The sequence below is a fragment of the Ochotona princeps genome, chromosome 30 (genome assembly GCF_030435755.1).
Source record: "Ochotona princeps isolate mOchPri1 chromosome 30, mOchPri1.hap1, whole genome shotgun sequence".
Taxonomy (NCBI): Eukaryota; Metazoa; Chordata; class Mammalia; order Lagomorpha; family Ochotonidae; genus Ochotona; species Ochotona princeps.
The window spans coordinates 7,142,104-7,159,499 of NC_080861.1; the positions used below are offsets into that span (position 1 = coordinate 7,142,104).

At 36.0% G+C, this 17,396-nt stretch overlaps 1 protein-coding gene across 2 annotated transcripts in view; it reads right to left on the reverse strand.

Annotated features, from left to right (window-relative positions):
• The window catches only part of TBC1D5 (TBC1 domain family member 5), a 273,887-nt gene that overhangs the window by 224,845 nt on the left and 31,646 nt on the right, over positions 1 to 17,396 (reverse strand). For both annotated transcript variants that reach the window (XM_058657229.1, XM_058657228.1), the window contains exon 2: positions 4,714 to 4,842. In XM_058657229.1, the coding sequence (XP_058513212.1) occupies positions 4,714 to 4,807 (94 nt within the window). In that variant the 5' untranslated portion in view covers positions 4,808 to 4,842. The remainder of the gene's footprint in view (positions 1 to 4,713; positions 4,843 to 17,396) is intronic.

The following is a 17,396-nucleotide window of genomic DNA, read 5'->3' on the forward strand; positions in this document are numbered from 1 at the left end:
GGAGATGTTTGCATGAATGGATGAAAATCAGATCAGTGGCCCTTGGCTCTTACTCGTCATGACGAAATACATCGGTCTCTCTGATCCTGATTTACTTTTGAAGTATTACTGAACCTTCTTAACAATCATTTGAACATGTCTGATTAGAAACCAACCAGTTCAATAAAACAAACCTACTCAACTGTTCAATTGCAGCTACAACTGATAGTAATGTTTGAAGTGTGGTCTAACTCAATCACATTTCACTAAAATTTTCAGTAAGCAGAAAAGCGACTACACTACCATTAAACCACACACTGGGAATAAGGAAATTGGGAAGTAGGAGAAATATGATTTTAGTACGCACATCTCCTAATATAAAAGAGTATTTGGAGTATACAATTCTTCATGTTTGACTTAATCAAAATGTGAACTTTCTCTCTGCATAATCAAGATGGTTGGCATTTTTTTCCATACCAAAATTAAATGTATTTTTTAGTTTAGGTAAGACAAAAATAATCAGTGTAATTCTATTATCATTTGAAAGGCAGATTTTATAGAGGGAAAGGAGGGAAAGAAAGGTCTTCCATCTGCTGGGTTCATTTCCCAAATGGTCACAACAGACAGAGCCAAGCTGATCCAAAGCCAGGTTGAAGAGCTTCTTCTGGGTCTCCATGTGTGCAGGCTAGAGCTTAACTCCTCACCTTGCTTGCACTGGAATCCCATATGGGCACCAGATCCAATCCCAGTAGCCCTACTGCCCATCCAGCTCCCTGCTTGTGGCCTGGAAAAGCAGCTGAGGACCTCCCAAAGCCTTTGGACCCTGCACCCGCGTGGGAGACCTGGAAGAGGCTCCTGGTTTCAGAACAGCTCAGTTCTGGCCATTGCGGCCATTTGGGGAGTGAATTATCTGATGGAAGATCTGCCTCTCTGTCTTTCCCCCTCTAAGAAAAAAAAAAAAAGTAGATAGGAGCCTGGCACAGCAGTCTATCAGCTAAAGTCCTCATCTTGCACGCGCCAGGATCCTATATGGGCAACGGTTCTAATCCCAGCAGCCCTGCTTCCCATCCAGCTCCCTGCTTGTGGCCTGGGAAACCAGTCGAGGATGGCCCTAAGCCTTGTGGCCCTGCACCTGTTTGGGAGACCTGGAAGAGGCTCTGGGCTCCTGGCTTCGGATCGGCGCAGCTCCGGCAGTTGCAGCCACTTGGGGAGTGAATCAACACACAGAAGATCTTCCTCTCTGTCTCTCCTCCTCTCTGTATATCTGACTTTTCAATAAAAAATAAATAAATGCTTAAAAAAAATTGTGCTTGCCTGAACTGATATGACATGTTGCCTGCTTTAAGAAGAAAAAAAAAAGAAAGAAAAGAAAATTTAAAAAGATTTAAGGAAAAAAAAGGAAGAAGATACACGATATGGAAAAACCTTCTCTATTCACGGAATGGATGAATTAAAATAATCCTATTGTCCGCACTACTGAAAGCAATGTGTAGATTCAGTGTCATCCCAACAAAAAGGCCAAACATGCTCGCAAATCTGGGTGAGGGGGACCTTAAACTTCATATGAAATCAGTCAAGAGACCCTGAGTGGTTAAGACAACCCAAGACAATACAAGGTTGGCTGCATCATAATACCTGATTTTAAAAGATATTAAAGGGCAATTATAATCAAAACACCTTGATTCTGACATAAGAATAGACATGTCAACCAATGGGAAGGACTAGAGACCACAGAAATTAATCAACTCATTTGCAACCAAATGATCTTTGACCAAAAAGTAAAAATCACTACCTGCAGAAAAGCCAGTCTTTTCAGCAAATAATTGGAAAAACTGGATCTATGCATGTGTAAATATGAAATAATTCTCATATTTTACATCTTAAATAATCAACTGACAATGGAACAGGACTCTAATTTAAGACCTAAACCCCTCAAATTAGTAAAGGAAAACATAGGAAAACCATTCCAAGTCACTGGCATAAGCTAAGACTCAGTAAATAAAAGCAAAAATCGACAAAAGAGAGTACATTAAACTAAGAAGCTCATGCATAGCAAAGAAAACACTCACCAAAGAGGAAGCCAAAAAGAATGGGAGAAACTATCTGAAAATTATACATATGATAAAGGATCAATATCTAGATATATAAACATATCAAGAAATTCTACAACAAAACAATCTAGTGAAGACACAGCTGAGGATGTGAACAGGCAATTCTCAAATGATGACGAATAAATGACCAACAAACACATGAAAAGATGCTCAGGATCTCAGGCCAGCAGGAAAATGCAAATGAAAATCTGAATGTGGTCTCACCCCAGTCAGAATGGCTAACATTCAAAACTCAAAGAATAAAAGCTAGTGGCGAAGATGCGCAGGGACCCAAATTGGTGGGAATGTTAACTAGCAGTTAACATACTGTGAAAGGCAGTACGGAGATTCTTCAGAAATCTGAAAATGCATACATCACGCGCCCAGTCTTCTTATTCTGAGAAATTTAACCAAAGGAAATGAAAGCAGTCTATCAAACTGTTTTCTGCACACATGTGCTTATAGCCACTCAACACACCAAAGTCGACATAGAATCAACACAGATGTACATCAACTGATGACCGGATAAAGAAATTGTGGTAAATATACACTATGGAAAAAAGCTCAACCCTTCCTCTGCCCCCCCAAAAGGAATGAAATCCTGTCTTTTGCAACAAAATGGATGCAACTGGAAATCATTACGCTTACTGAAATAAGCTTCTCCAAAACTGACAACAATTACAGGTTCACAATGATTTCTGAAAACTAATATACGGAGTACAAAAATGTATATGTCTATGGGTGAAACTGAAATATTCAGATTTAAATATTGCCTATAACCATCGTGTATACACTTGAGCAACAGAGGTTTCTCTACTAACAAAAAACAGTTTAAACACTCAAAAGGAAAATATCCTCTAAGATTATGTATTCATATCTGATATACATTTTACTTTCCTTATCTATTTTCCTCAATTACTCATGAAAATAGGAACTCTCCATTCCTATTCTATTTATATTAAATTTAAAAATCCTAAAAATCACATTAAGTCAGTACTGTTTGTAAACATTAAAAATCATATTTTAGAAATGAAAGATTTCTTTACTAATGAAATACAAAACAGGAGTTTTATAAAAAGACAAATGATATTTACTCTGGGAACTAGCTATATAAGTCCAACATTTTTCTGGAATTTAAGCCATCCAGTATCCATGAACTTTCTAATGATTTTGACAGAAATGTGTAAAAAGATCCCAACTTGAAGAAACCCCAGGGAAGGCACATATTAAAAGAAACAAACAAATGAAAGGTGATGAGTCTTTAAGGAAATATGACAACCCTATTAAAATGCAACACATATTTTTCTACAAAATGGTAATTAAAGAAGATGAAATAGATGTTTTATATGTTCAAATATACAATGCACAAAACCCACTATGGTTAGTAACCTAGTAACCTTGAAGGTTTTAGAATACTAGATATTTACATATCTTTCTTTTTTGCATGTGGATGTGTGGGGGGGTGTGCGTGTGTGTGCGTGTGTGTGTTTTGTGTATATTTTTAACAGTTGACAGCTGTTTTAGAGCATACAGAGATGCCAAGCTGAATGAGGGTCTTGATTACTTCAAGATTAGCTATCTAAAGTTTCTATTCATTTTAAGTGTTGTTAGTTGGAAGAGTCATTAGTCACTTCCTTGTCTCATAGAACATCAGCATACATTTACATTGTTAATGAACATTTGGGGTAAATGAATTAATGGCACTTTTAAACATCAATTCAGACCTAATAACTTAGTATGTCACAGAAATGTTGGGCTGGGATATAAACGAAATGTCTTTTCAGTAAAGGTAACTACTCATTCCTGGAAACAATGAATGCTAAAATTAATTTAAAATAGTTCTTAACCAGGTTTAAGGGGGAAAAAAAAAGAAAAAAAAAGGCATTTAATGAAATACCAGAGGAAAAAATATGAACTTAAAAACAACAATGCTCTGAAGCATATAAAACAATTAGCTTAAAAACATTTAGTTGATAATGTTTTCTATATTTGTAACACAAAGACATCTTAACCTGAAAACACAATTATAGCAGTTTTTGATGACAGTTTCACTGATTAATATTGAGGACATCTGTCGGGCACCATTTAACAAAAAGTACCCTAGGAAAGGTATCATGCTTATCACGAAGATAATAAAAAAAACTGAAACAGACACTATACTTACATAAAAGTCTGGAATCAGCATTGTTTCAGAATCCTTACTTAATAAAATCACAGAAATAAATAAACTTTGCTATTTTCATTAAAAATCAATTGAACTTTTATAATGAAAAGGTATTAAAGATGTACAAAGACACAAACATATTGTAAAGAAATATCCACGCTACCCTCATGTGATGGCTCAATTGGTTAATATTCCACCTTACGAGCCAACATCCCATATGGGCACTGGTTCTTGTCCCGGCTGTTCCACTTGCCATCTGGCTCCCTGCTTGCAGCCTGGGAAGGCAGTGCAGGATAGCCCAAAGCTTTGGGACTTTTATGGTATGAATGTCAAGAGTGTTGTATACAAAACCAAGGAAATGCTGTTGGAGTTGCCCAGTCGGGCTTCAGGAAGAAAGTCACCCAGAAAATAGTTTGAACTCACTGGCACTCTCACGCCCGCTCTACCCGCACTCAGGCAGCTGAAGCAGGGAAGACTCACCTCCAGACTTGGAGTAACCTGACAAGGGATCAATGCCCACTTCCTGTTCTTCGGCTTGCAAGGGATGTCTAGTTTCAGATAAGGAATGATACATGTTGGCAACTGGACAATGTCACCAGAAGTTACTACCTATAAAGGTGAAAAAATTAAGAGAGAAATGATTTTCCATTCTGCTATGACTGGGGATAAATACAAGACAAGATGATTAAATGAGCATTATAAACATTAACAAGTGTTTCACAGGCTCCAGGGACTGTTACTACACGTTGGCAGACTTATGCAAGGAAGCAAAAAAGGTGGGATGAAAATTTCCATTTCAACAATTACTCCTACAATCTAAAGTTTATAACCTTGATCTTAGTTCTGAATCAAATTTATTTTCAACAAACTTTCATACAAAAAAGTGCTGAAATTAAAGAAATATTGTCACAGTTATACTTTTGTTATACTGATAAAAACAATAAACCTTCACGACAGAAATTTTTAAAATACAGAAAATACAGCAAAATTAAATGACTACAAATTGTATTAACCACAAATTTAACTTTTAACATTTCAGGACATACTCTTCCTATCTATATTCTGACGATCTACAAATTTACATTTTTATTTTAATTTATCATATTGAACATGCTGATTATATACTTTATCATGAATGCTTTCCCTACTAATTTAAAAAAGAAATATGACTATATTGCCATTTCTAATAAATCCCTGGCATTCCATGTGATGCTTTTCCAAATTCCTTTAAATGTTCTTTTATTGTAAAGGCACAAAGATGGTGATTATAAAAGAAACAAACAACTAGCAAGCTCACATCCACCAGTTCACTTCACAAAGGCCATACTATCCAGAACCCAGCCAGGCTGAAGCTAAAACATTGGGAATGAAGGAGAGGCCTCCAGGGAGCCACAGGGGCACAACTAACTGAGCTGTCAACCGTTGTCTCCCAGAGTCTCCACTTGCACAAACTTGGAATCTGGATCCAACCCCAGGACTTGGAGCAAGGCATTCACCACGGGTCTCAGGCACCCAAAGCAGCATTTTCCAGCCAGTAAACAGACACATAAGTTATCACAATTTCCAGAACCGATGGCTTATTCGCAAGCAATTAGGATAGTTTTAGTTGTTCAATTCTATGAACAGGCTGACAATCAATATCTTTGAACAGAATCTGTTTCTTATTTGTCTTAAGATAAAAGTTTGTTGTTTTTATTTATTTATTTGTATTTATTTGAAAGGCAGAATGAGAGTGAGATCCTCTATTGGCTTTAAATGCCAGCAGCAGCCAGAGCTAGCCAGACCAAAGCCAGAAGGCAGGAACTCTGTCTGGGTTTCCCAGTTGGCTGACAACTTCTGAAGGCATGACACACCGCCACTGCCTGCAAAGCCAGCTTCCTAAATGGGCCAGGCTGTGCTCCAGTTGCTCTGCTTCTGGTCCAGCTCACTGCTAACGGGCCTGGAAAAGCAATGGAAGGCAGTGCAAGTGCTTGGCTCTTGAATCCACATGGGAGACCCTCATGAATCTCCAGGCTTTGGCCTTGCCCAGTCTTGACCTTTTGGGAAGTGAACAATGGATCAAAGATCTCTGTTCCTCACTGTAACTCTGTCTTTCAAATTAATAAAATAAGTCTTTTTAAAAATTTAAATCTTTGTTATATAAAACATGTGTTTTCCTCAAAGGTTGTCAACCTTGAACTCGCACGGTATTTTTGTGACTTCATCAAATTTTTGTATTTATGTATTCAAGAGCATCAATACCTCAATATTTTATTTCTGCATCTGGTGTGACAGCTACAATGACAAAATTACAGAAACTACCATTATATTTTTATTTTAGTATTTTGAAGGTTTCTCTCTTAACAGTAATTTCTATAAATTACTCCAAATCCAGACTTTAAAAAACAAACTAGTTTTTCCAAGGAGACACTAAGCTTTACACATTTTGTTTTCATAAGAATGAATTTATCTTCCTAAATAAGAAGTCTTACAAAACACAAACCAGATTCACCCATTTTCATACAAAAGAATATAGATACCGTAACCTACTATTTTAAGAGCAAGGGGCATATGAGAAGAAGAAATGAGAACAGGTAAGTGGAGGGGCAGGTCTACCCAAAATATGGATCTACTTGTATAGGATATGGTTTTCATCTATGGAATCAAGGTTCCAGAGATACCCATACATCCAACACAAAATGCACAAAATGTATCCCATCTATTTTCTTATTAAAACTGTAACCTTGTAAAACATCAAGGAACACTGTCCTACGATTTACCAGAATCCAATCCAGCTACCCAACCACAATCACAGTCAAATTTGAAGTCCTGCCCCTGTAGACTCATGGGTAAAAAAACAAGAGATGAATGAAATTCAGGAAAACAGAAAACATTTGCTTTTAACAAACATGTAAAAATTCCTAAAGCCATAAACTCCATATCAGTCAATCTACACAGCTGTTTTTGTTAACTACATGTGCAAATGAATAAACACACACAGAGTGCCTAGAAAAAAATCTGGGGAAGCAATGTGGCGAAGAGAAAAATGATCAGCAGAAGTATAAAACAGAAACTGATAAAATTACGTTGAACAAACAAATGAAGAGATGAAGAAATAAAGTCCTTTATTACAAAATGGTGATGATTATCAAATTCAAACACCTACTGTGGTCAGATAAAAAGGACTATCAACTGTATGAAATTTAAAAGCAGTGAATAAAAGTTAGATACTCTAAATGTTTCTGTATATTATTACATCAAATGATTATTTTCTTCATCCTTAGAGAAAACTGAGCTATAGCAAGACAAATTAATTTGCCTACAGTCACACAATGTACAAACGTTGAAGACAGAATTTGAATCCAGCCTTTGCAGCTACATTCTGTCTCTTCCCGAACATTTAGTTCTCAGTAACTCAGGCAATGAAACCAGCAGGTCTCAGTTGACCAAGAGGATCCTCTGAGGACAGAGCCTGCGGGTAACTGGAGCATCCTTTATTCTGCTTCAGCTTTGAAGACAAACTGGAAATCCAGAGTTTTACATTAAATCAGTTTATCTGTAAATGCTGGCGAATCAAATGTACAACAGAAAAAATGAGGAACACATGAAACATGTTTCAAAATTGTATTTAGCTTGCAGGCAACCATTTTAATATAAGATCCTTATTCTCTTATACACATTTATAATCTTAAAAATATGAAAGGGAATACTTAAAAATGTATATTACAAGTTAATTGGTAGACTTCCCTCAAATTTAATTTTAAGTCATGTTTTATAATTTAGTTAGTTTATTATGTAATCTAGTTTATTACCACTGCTATATACCTTATGTACAAAATATATACAATAGATGTATTTCAAACTTTAGAGAAACTAAGCAAGTGACAAGCAACCTCATGTCAAAGATTATTTTGAAAGGAAAAATTTAAATTCATTAATCTTTGTACAACTAAGATGAAATACCTGAAAACAAAATGCTGTTCATTCAACGTGCTGAAAGAGATTTAATTAAGAATCAAGAAGTCATTCAGTGAATTCAGTCTTTAGATAGTCAAAATTGGAGAAGCCAATAGTACTGCTGAATAACAAGGCCACGGAATTAACCTAATACACCAATCCATGGCTGCTCTTTCTATCAGGAATTACCAGATCTTAAAGCATTATTTCTATAAGTTGGAACTGAAACATCGGAATGTTTTATAATGAAATAAAATAAACCTGCTGACTAGTAATAAATTATTATCAAGCAAGCTTCTGAATAAAAAGGTGTTAATAGTATTAGTTTTCCTTATTACGGGTCATAACCTAAATCAAAAAGAACTTACTAAAAAATTAGTTTTGGGTTTTGTTATTTTGTTTTAAATAAAAAGCACTATTTTAACTTTTTATAATATATTAAGAAAAACATTATTATGTTGATTACTATTGTTGTGTTTACCTTATAAAATCACAATAAAATGTTGCTCTTAAATGAGCACGGATTTTCTTAAGATGTTCTCTATTTGAGGGTCTGGTGCTGTGCTGGAACATGACAGGCCATCACTTGTGACACGGGGAACCTGTGAGGCGGACTGATTCATATCCCACCTGTTTTATCAGTCTAGCTCCCTGGGAAAGCAGCAGCCAGCAGTCCAGCTACTATTGCCTAAGTAGCTTCCAGCTTCTGCTTCAGCCCAGCCCCACCACTGGCATGAAATGCTGCTGTATGAAGGATCTCTTTCTCTCTGTCACACTGCCTTTCAAACAAATGAATGTTTAGGAAAAATAATTGCTCAATTGGCAGTCCGTCTATCTATATATTTTTTAATTTTATTATTATTATTGATTTTTATGCTATAATGACATAGGGTCTAGTATTTCCGTACCCCCTTCCCAACCAAATTCCCAACCCCTCAACTGATTTTCCCCATATTATTACAATAGTATAGTCCTTCCTAAGCAGTCATAAGTCCATCAGTCTGTTATTTAAGTGTGTCCTGACCTTGCTGGTACAGACAATGCCAGACAGTCCAGCATTCTATTGTTAAGATATATTCAACAGGTTCTTTTGGAGTCCATCATTGATTTGGAAGTAGGGATGCATATTGCATTGTATCCTCACATCAGGATATGACAGTCTCTATTACACCATCATTATACTTTCCCTCACACAAGAAGCCATGAAACAAATTCAATGAAGTTAAAAGAAAAAATTTATAACACCATGGAGTTAAACAACATGCTACTGAATAACCAATGTATCGGCGAAGAAATGAAAAAGAAAACACAAAAGCTTCCTAGGTAAAATGATGATACTGTGTGATCTGAGTCATTGAATAAATTGATAAAAGAAACTATTTGGAAGAAATGAAAATAAAAACAAAAACATTAAAACACAACGGCGGTAGCAAGTAAGTATGGAAATGGTTACTGATGTTACAATTTGCATGAAAGCTGCATTATATCAGAGAACATATGGTATTTGTCCTTTGGGGATTGACTTACTTCACTGAGCATAATTTTTATTTCATATATCTATACATGATTTTAATATTTATTTTATTATTATTGGAAAGTCTGATTTACAGAGAGGAGGAGAGACAGAGAGGAAGATCTTCCATCCAATGGTTCACTCCCGAAGTGGCAGCAAAGGCCAGAGCTGAGCCAATCCAAAGTCAGGAACCAGGAGCTTCTTGCAGATCTCTCACGCAGGTGTAGGGTCCCAAGGCTTTGGGCTGGCCTCAACTACTTGCCCAGGCCACAAGCAAGGATCTGGATGCAAACTGGAACAGGAAGGCACCCATATGGGATCCTGGGGCTTGCAAGGTAAGGATTTTAGCTGCTAGGCTACTGTACTGGGCCCCTATGTACATATGATTAAGAGATAATGTTTACTACCAAGCAGAATGTGACCTTTCAACAAATATGTCTACACTGACTTTAATCATCATGAGTAACTTCTTTACCAATAAATATGGCTGTAACAGTCAAAAATTCAACTTGAATATTACACACAGAGAAAAATACATCAGTCCCAGAAATACGTCCCTTAGAAAAATGAATGTGCAAGTCCATAATTGTTAGAGTTCACCTCAAATGATACTTATCTTAGAATCTCTCTGATTGATAAAATGATACTCAGAGATACTCTTAGTGGAAATAAAAGCAATCCTTTTTTCTTGAAATACACAAAGCACAGCAATATATATCTTTCCAAGATATGGAAAGAAGGTATCCTGCATAAGTTTTGTTGATTATAAACAATTGTTTTTCCTGCTTTGCTTGAACTCATTATTTGGAAAAACAAAGCTTGGCTTTACAATATGGTCTCACAACTTTCCTGTTTGTCACAGGAACTGACAAATTAGGGTGAAACTTCTTTTTAAAATACAAGGCAAAATCTTAAGGAGAGTTTATTGGTTTCACAAGACTGGTGCCTGCAGTATTAAATGTTAAGATAAAAGTCGTTTCCCCTAATAAAAGGAAGTTCGGTTTAAGAGCTAACAGTGTTTATCAAAAAGGTGGGAGTTTAGCACTAAAACTCAGCAGATAATTATAAAATACATTAAAATATGCAAAATAACACTTTTCAGATAAACAAGCAGTCTACATGAAGACTTCCAAGCATTACCACTGAACAGCCAAAACAATACATAAAAGGAATAACATTTAACATGGAATCATGTGAATAGAAACATTGGAAAAAATATTTTCCTTCTGCGTATGATACAATATGTATTTCAGCTTATATTCATTCCATCACTGTTTCTGATACTTAGACAAAGAATTAGTATTCTGAATTGTATGATTCTGAACACATACATATTCAGGGAAGCTCGTGTAGCCATAACTCATTTACTTAAATTCTTGACTGATGATAAACAAAAATCAAGCACTGCAATGACAAAGTAGTATTACTTTACATAAAGATTTCTCCTGTAATAAAAACATATAAAACAGCTTACATGAACTATTGCTAGAGTTTGAATATGAGAAAGAGGATCCAGCATGAAAAGGCACGTGCAATACGCAGCATGCATTCACCATAATCACGGTTTCACCTGAAATACGATATTTGGCTTTGTAAGTTTGTTTGTTTGTTTTTACAGAAACTGTCCTTTCATTAAAAAGAGAGAGTGTGATTGAAAAATTATCTGTAGATTTAGCCCCTCAATTTTTTTTTTCATTCAGCAATGGTGAAAATCACAAAGTTGCCAACTAGAAACTGATGCTCAGAAGTATTACAGCAGAGGAAAAGAAAGAAGACAAAAAGAAAAGCAGAAGACAGAAAACAAAGAGAATCTGCAATGTTAAATTCTGTCAATCTTTAATGTAAGAGGGTTACACTGAACTTTAAATAAGTTAATTAACTATTAAAATCAATCATCTGAAAGTCTTAATATTTAATATTGTTAGATTGTGTATCACAGTAGTTTTATTACTTATTTACTCCAAACCTTTCCGAATACTTCATTTAACAACAGGGGTTCTATTTCTCACAAGATAAATGCATTTACAATGCCAAATAAATTATATATAAAAGCATTTGTCTTAATACATGTCATTCAATATTAAATATCACCCATTGGTAAAACTCTGAAAGTCTAGTTCATTTTTACCAACCACACAATCATAATATTCAAGTGTTGTTTCACAAGTAGGTGTAGGAGTGTAATCATGGTCTACTTGTAAGAACAATCAAAAGAAAATTATTTTATTTATTGGCTCTGTAATTCTTAGATCTTGAATTCTCTTTCTATTTCTATTAAATTTCTTCAATAATATCTGAAAAACTAAAGATAAGGATAAGATGCTTAGAATAAATAATTAACTATAAATTAAAATATCAGATTCATAAACTATACACATAACAAGACATGCTGACCAGGTTGGTTGATAGGTAGTTTAATATTTTATGTTTCATTTGACCTTTTAATATTAAAACGCTACAGTCATTAAAAAGTGGCAATTGTGACCACATAATACAGTAATAAACCAAACACTTGGAGTCCATCTTCCCATCAGAAAGCTTTCTACAATGACCTTCATGGGATCCTAGATTCTGAGCAAATGCTGGCCCGAGATCCTAAGGTGAGAAGGTTGCCTGACCACTCAGTAGCCTTTGAACATGATGCAGCCCCATCCGAAGGCTTCCAACTGTGTCTTGTCCTGTTTTTATGCATAATACCCACACCATTAAACAGGTCTCAGATTTTAGCACAACCAATGATTATATACAACAGACAACATTGGATGGATGAAAAAAAAATCTGAAGATAAAACAACAATAATTTGGTCAAATGTAGTAAACCTGTGATGCCAGACTAAGAGAAAGAAACAAGCAACTACAGTCTTTTTAATAAGCATTAAATCAAATCAAACATTTTGTGGAAAATAAATGAACAAAACCTCTCCTGAGTACAAACCCAGGAAGAGCAGACATGATTTTAGCAGCATCGAACCAACTTTGGGACAAGCATTCTAAAAGTCCTTCGGAATATTACATTTATCCCTTCTTCTGAATAAATGGTAGGGCCAGGAAAATCAAAGAAATTTTAGTACTCATTGAAGAGAATACCTTTGTCATTGTATCAATTATTATATAATGGGAACACTCTCACCAGACCATGCAAGCTCTTTCAAACTCTGGAAGACTAACTTTAAGAGGTCCATAGCAGTGTCAAGGATAATATATATCTTACTAATCACAGTCTCAGAGTATGTGTACGTCTAATGAGGAAAAACACTCCAGTAAGCTGTGGCTTCAGGCACAAGGCACAGATGCCTCAGCAGAACTACCAATTATGAAAATGTCATGCTGGAACTTAAAGTCACTATGTTTAAACAGTCAAAAATGTACAAGATTTAAATGCACCTTGCAGTGGATGGATGTTACACCTACCATCACTTTAGTGCCAAAGGACATTACTAAGGGGAGATGAGAAGCGAGGAAGCGCTACTTGGTCCCGGCAAATAAAAACATCTATGCTTTCCCCCCACTCAGTTTCCTTGGAGCACTTTCCTTCCTGGGGCTGCCTTGCCTCTTCCTTGTGTATTTTACACAAATTTCCAACATTCAATTCTGATGCTGTTCCTGGTGTTCAGGTGCCCAGCTTAATGCTGTATCCTCACTTGAGATCATCTCTCTCATAATCTCCTTTGAAAAGACACTAATCCAATTCATGCAGGCTTTACCCTCATGATGTAATTAACTCCCAAAGATTCTCCAAACACCATCACAACAGATCACAGTTTCTTTTATATATATATATATATTTTTTGAATTTTTGAATTATGTGGTACAATTTTGCATAAACTGAGATCCCCCCCCCCATTACAGTATCAATATGCAAATCTTGCAGCATGGAGTTGAGGTTATAAAACTTCAGTCTACTTCCGGTATGTAACAGGAAACTTCAACAGAACGTTAACATCTTATTTAAGCGTTTGTTTACCCCTGCTCCTAAGGTCCCAAGCCTAGTCTTCACATCACCCTGAACTCTTGTAACACCTTCCTACTTTGTTTCTTCCCACTCTTGTAAAGCCGATCATAATGGTCTAATTGCCTTGGCAAGATTGGTTGGGATAAGTGATTTGCAGTCAGGGGCTTCTTGAGAACACATTTCTCTCAATTACCAGGATTTACACCCTTGATAATAATAGACTTGGCAACTCCAGATTCGCCCCACCTTTAGCCTTCATAACAGAAATCATCCTAACTCAATAGGCGTTTTCCGGTTGCTTTCAGCTGTAATCAGTCTATTATATCCACCTATTACAATCCAGCACCACACAATATCCAGTGTTACTGCTCCCTGCTGCAAGCAGTTTCAGAATACACTTAGCATGAAAGTTAACCTCTTGAAGAGGCCCAACCATTTCTTATTCTCTGGTCCTACTCCCTTTTCTCCTGAGGTGCTCTGGTCACACAAGCCTTTGACTACTCCTTACACAAAAACACAAGTTATGGCCATTTTAGGCCCCTGAGCATCCATCTATTGACTGCTAAGAACACTGTAGCCTACTTATCATTCCGATATCTGCTAGAATGTAAGCTACCAGAAAGCATTCCATGAAATCTTAAACACTAGCTAATTTCCAATCCTACCTTCGAAATGCTCTGCAGGATGAGACTACTGTGTGTCACAGATACAGATCTGCCCTGATCCAGATCACTGTCATTGCCTGGCATGCGACAGCTCCCTGCATCCGATACATGTCCCTGTTCCCACCCGTGCCACCTGCAGTCTCTTTACAGCAGCCAGAGTGGTCCACTAAAATTCAACTCAGCTCTTCTTTATCTTTTGCCCAAAACCTTGCAAGAAATTCTCAATTCATTCAGAACAAAATTTTTAAAAACTTTGTAAAGCATGCTCCTGTTCCTTGCTATTGTTTTGATCTCTTATCCCAGAACTCTCTGCGTTTCATACAAGCTCTGCGGTCCTACTTACCATGTTAAATTCCCCAAATGTGCTAAGTAACTTCTTGCCACTAGAGGACTTGAAAATTGCCTCTGGTCTACATTTTCGAGGTCCACTTGGTTCTCTTCTCTAGTACCATCAGGTTATGATTCAAAAGCTGTTTTATTTGCGAGATCACCTATGACCACACATCATATGTATCTCCTTTCTTAGTGTTTAATGTTTATCGAGCTTTCCTTCTCATATAACGCTCATCATTGCCTAACACGTTACATACTCATTTGTATATTGTTTACCGTGCAGCAACTTTCTGTGGTAAGTTCCATGATTGTATGACTGTCCTGCTCTCCCACACTGAACGGCATTGGGATTTTTCACTATGGCATTCTTGGTAAAATTTAAGTCTCCCAGCAAAGCAGTAGGGAAGAAATCCAATTTAACTCAACAGAGTTTTTTATTTAGCTTAATTCATAGGTGTTCTCTTAGGTGCATATTAGTGGTAAATATTACAACAAACTAAACGTGAGAAATTAGAATCCAGATTTTTGAGAAGTTCCCATAACACTGAAAGGACAATGGACAATTAACATCTTCAGAGAAATATTCCTACAGGTGAGAATCCACATGGAATTCACCTGGCTTGGCTGAAACCACTCTGGCTCTGCAGGTGTACTCTACTGAGAATCGGTCTTCATTATGCCCTTCAAGCAGCAGGAAAGTCTCATCTTAACCTTCCCCTGGGTCTAGAGTCTGTCCGCTCCCAAGAAAAGAAATGAAGGTCACAGGGCATGGCATTCTCTGTGCATTTCCCTCAACCTGTGGTCTGTGAGCTTTGAGCCAATTTCATTCACTTTCAAGGAAAAGATGCATTTTTAAATTTCTGCCTGACACTGGAAAATTCTGAGATAAAATAGTGTACAGCAGGTAAGCACTCCTATATAAGCTCTGTGCTTTAACTTTCACAATGAAAATTTCAAAAACCTGCTGAGAAGCTACAAATATTGTATATTATGCAAGCTTTACAAACGTAACCATCCATAAACAAACAATAAAAGGATCATGTACAAAGCAAGGACAACACGCCACTAAGCACTCATATGATTAATCAAATTAATAAGTGTTATTTTAAAAAAAACTGACCACTGCAATCTCAAGTATCTTATACAAAGTAAAAAAAATACTCCTTCAATATTTCATAACAAAAGTAGAGTTTTAAAGTATTTTAGAATTACATCTGGTTTATATTTGATATAAAGTAGATAATATCTTCTGGGTAATCCTTTAAGTCGATTTTATTAAGAAAACACACAAATACAAACAAGGTGTGATATGCAGCTAACCCTACTTATAATTTAAAGTATGTTTTCACTTCTATTCCAATTATGTATTTTATCTTCAGAGAAAATTAAATGCTTTGAAAAAGATGGAATTCTATAAACATAAATTACATCTATTTGTTAATTTCATATGATACCTATTTCGCCACTGACAGATGGATTGAAAAAATAATGTATGGGCATATATTTCAAAAACTGTAATGCACTATGCAATAATCCTTATTGTAATTTACTGCAATAGTAACAACCAGCAGCACCAAGAGCAGATATTTAGCCTAGCAGTGAAGAGCACCCGAGGACCAATTCCCAGCTCTGAATCCTGACTCCAGCTTCCTGCCAATGAAGACCCTGGGAGGCAGAGACGGTTCAAAAAGTTGAGTTCCGCTCACACACATGGGAGGACCAGATCGCATTCTTGGGCCCGGCCTTCAGATACAGCCTACATCCAGTCACTGTGCACATTTGGGGAATGAACCAGAAAACGTGAGCTGTCTGTCTCTCAGTTAAGTTTTTAACATGTGTTAAAACACCTATTAAAGTAACAGAATACTGTTCCTTGTATCATATGCAAAATCAACAGGCAATATGCTTAGTTTTTGAATGCTATTTGGTTAAAATTACCACTATGATAATGCACATTACATTATTAATGAAATACATTCATTTTCAATTATAACTTGGGATACTCTCACATTAGATAACAAATCAGATTACTCAGAATGTCTTCTTTTTCACAAAATCAGAATTCTTTTTGAAATGTCAGCACTGAAGATCATAAAATGATACAGAATGCTGAGGAAACAGGCTTATAGTGCGAATAATATGAGAGCATATTAGGCTGCATTTAATTACCAGTTCAAACAACAACCTGATCTAACCTTTGACAAGTAAAATAAATGTTCTGAATAATTTAACTAAAGCAAACATTTGCTGTTAATGCTAGCTAATTATAGTAAGAGTTGGGAAGACAAGAGGAAGAGAACTGATGGAGGAAGCTGGAGCTTTTTTCAAATTAAAGTTGAGATGTGCAATTATTCACCGAAGCTGAATTCACTGATTCACTGATTTTTTTTTCAATGAATTTAATTCACAGAAAGGGAGAATTCAGTAAAGATGCTATATAAATACTCAGATAAAGAAACATTACAGCTGAATAAAGAGTTCATTTTCATAGTCAATTAAAACAAAGCAAAAAAAAAATCGCCTACCATTGGAACCAAAAAGCTAGGTTTACATAAATAAGGGTAAACTTGAAGGCTGCTACTCAAAATGCTCAAAGTTTATTGAGGAAAGAGCCCATGAAAAACTAACTGACATAGTACAATGATAAGACAAAACAGGAGGTTCAGTTAAGGTACAACTTCAGAAAAACAAATGTAATATCTGATATATAATTACGCTAAAAACTATGGTCTGAAAATCAAATTTTACTGGGCCGCCAATACTC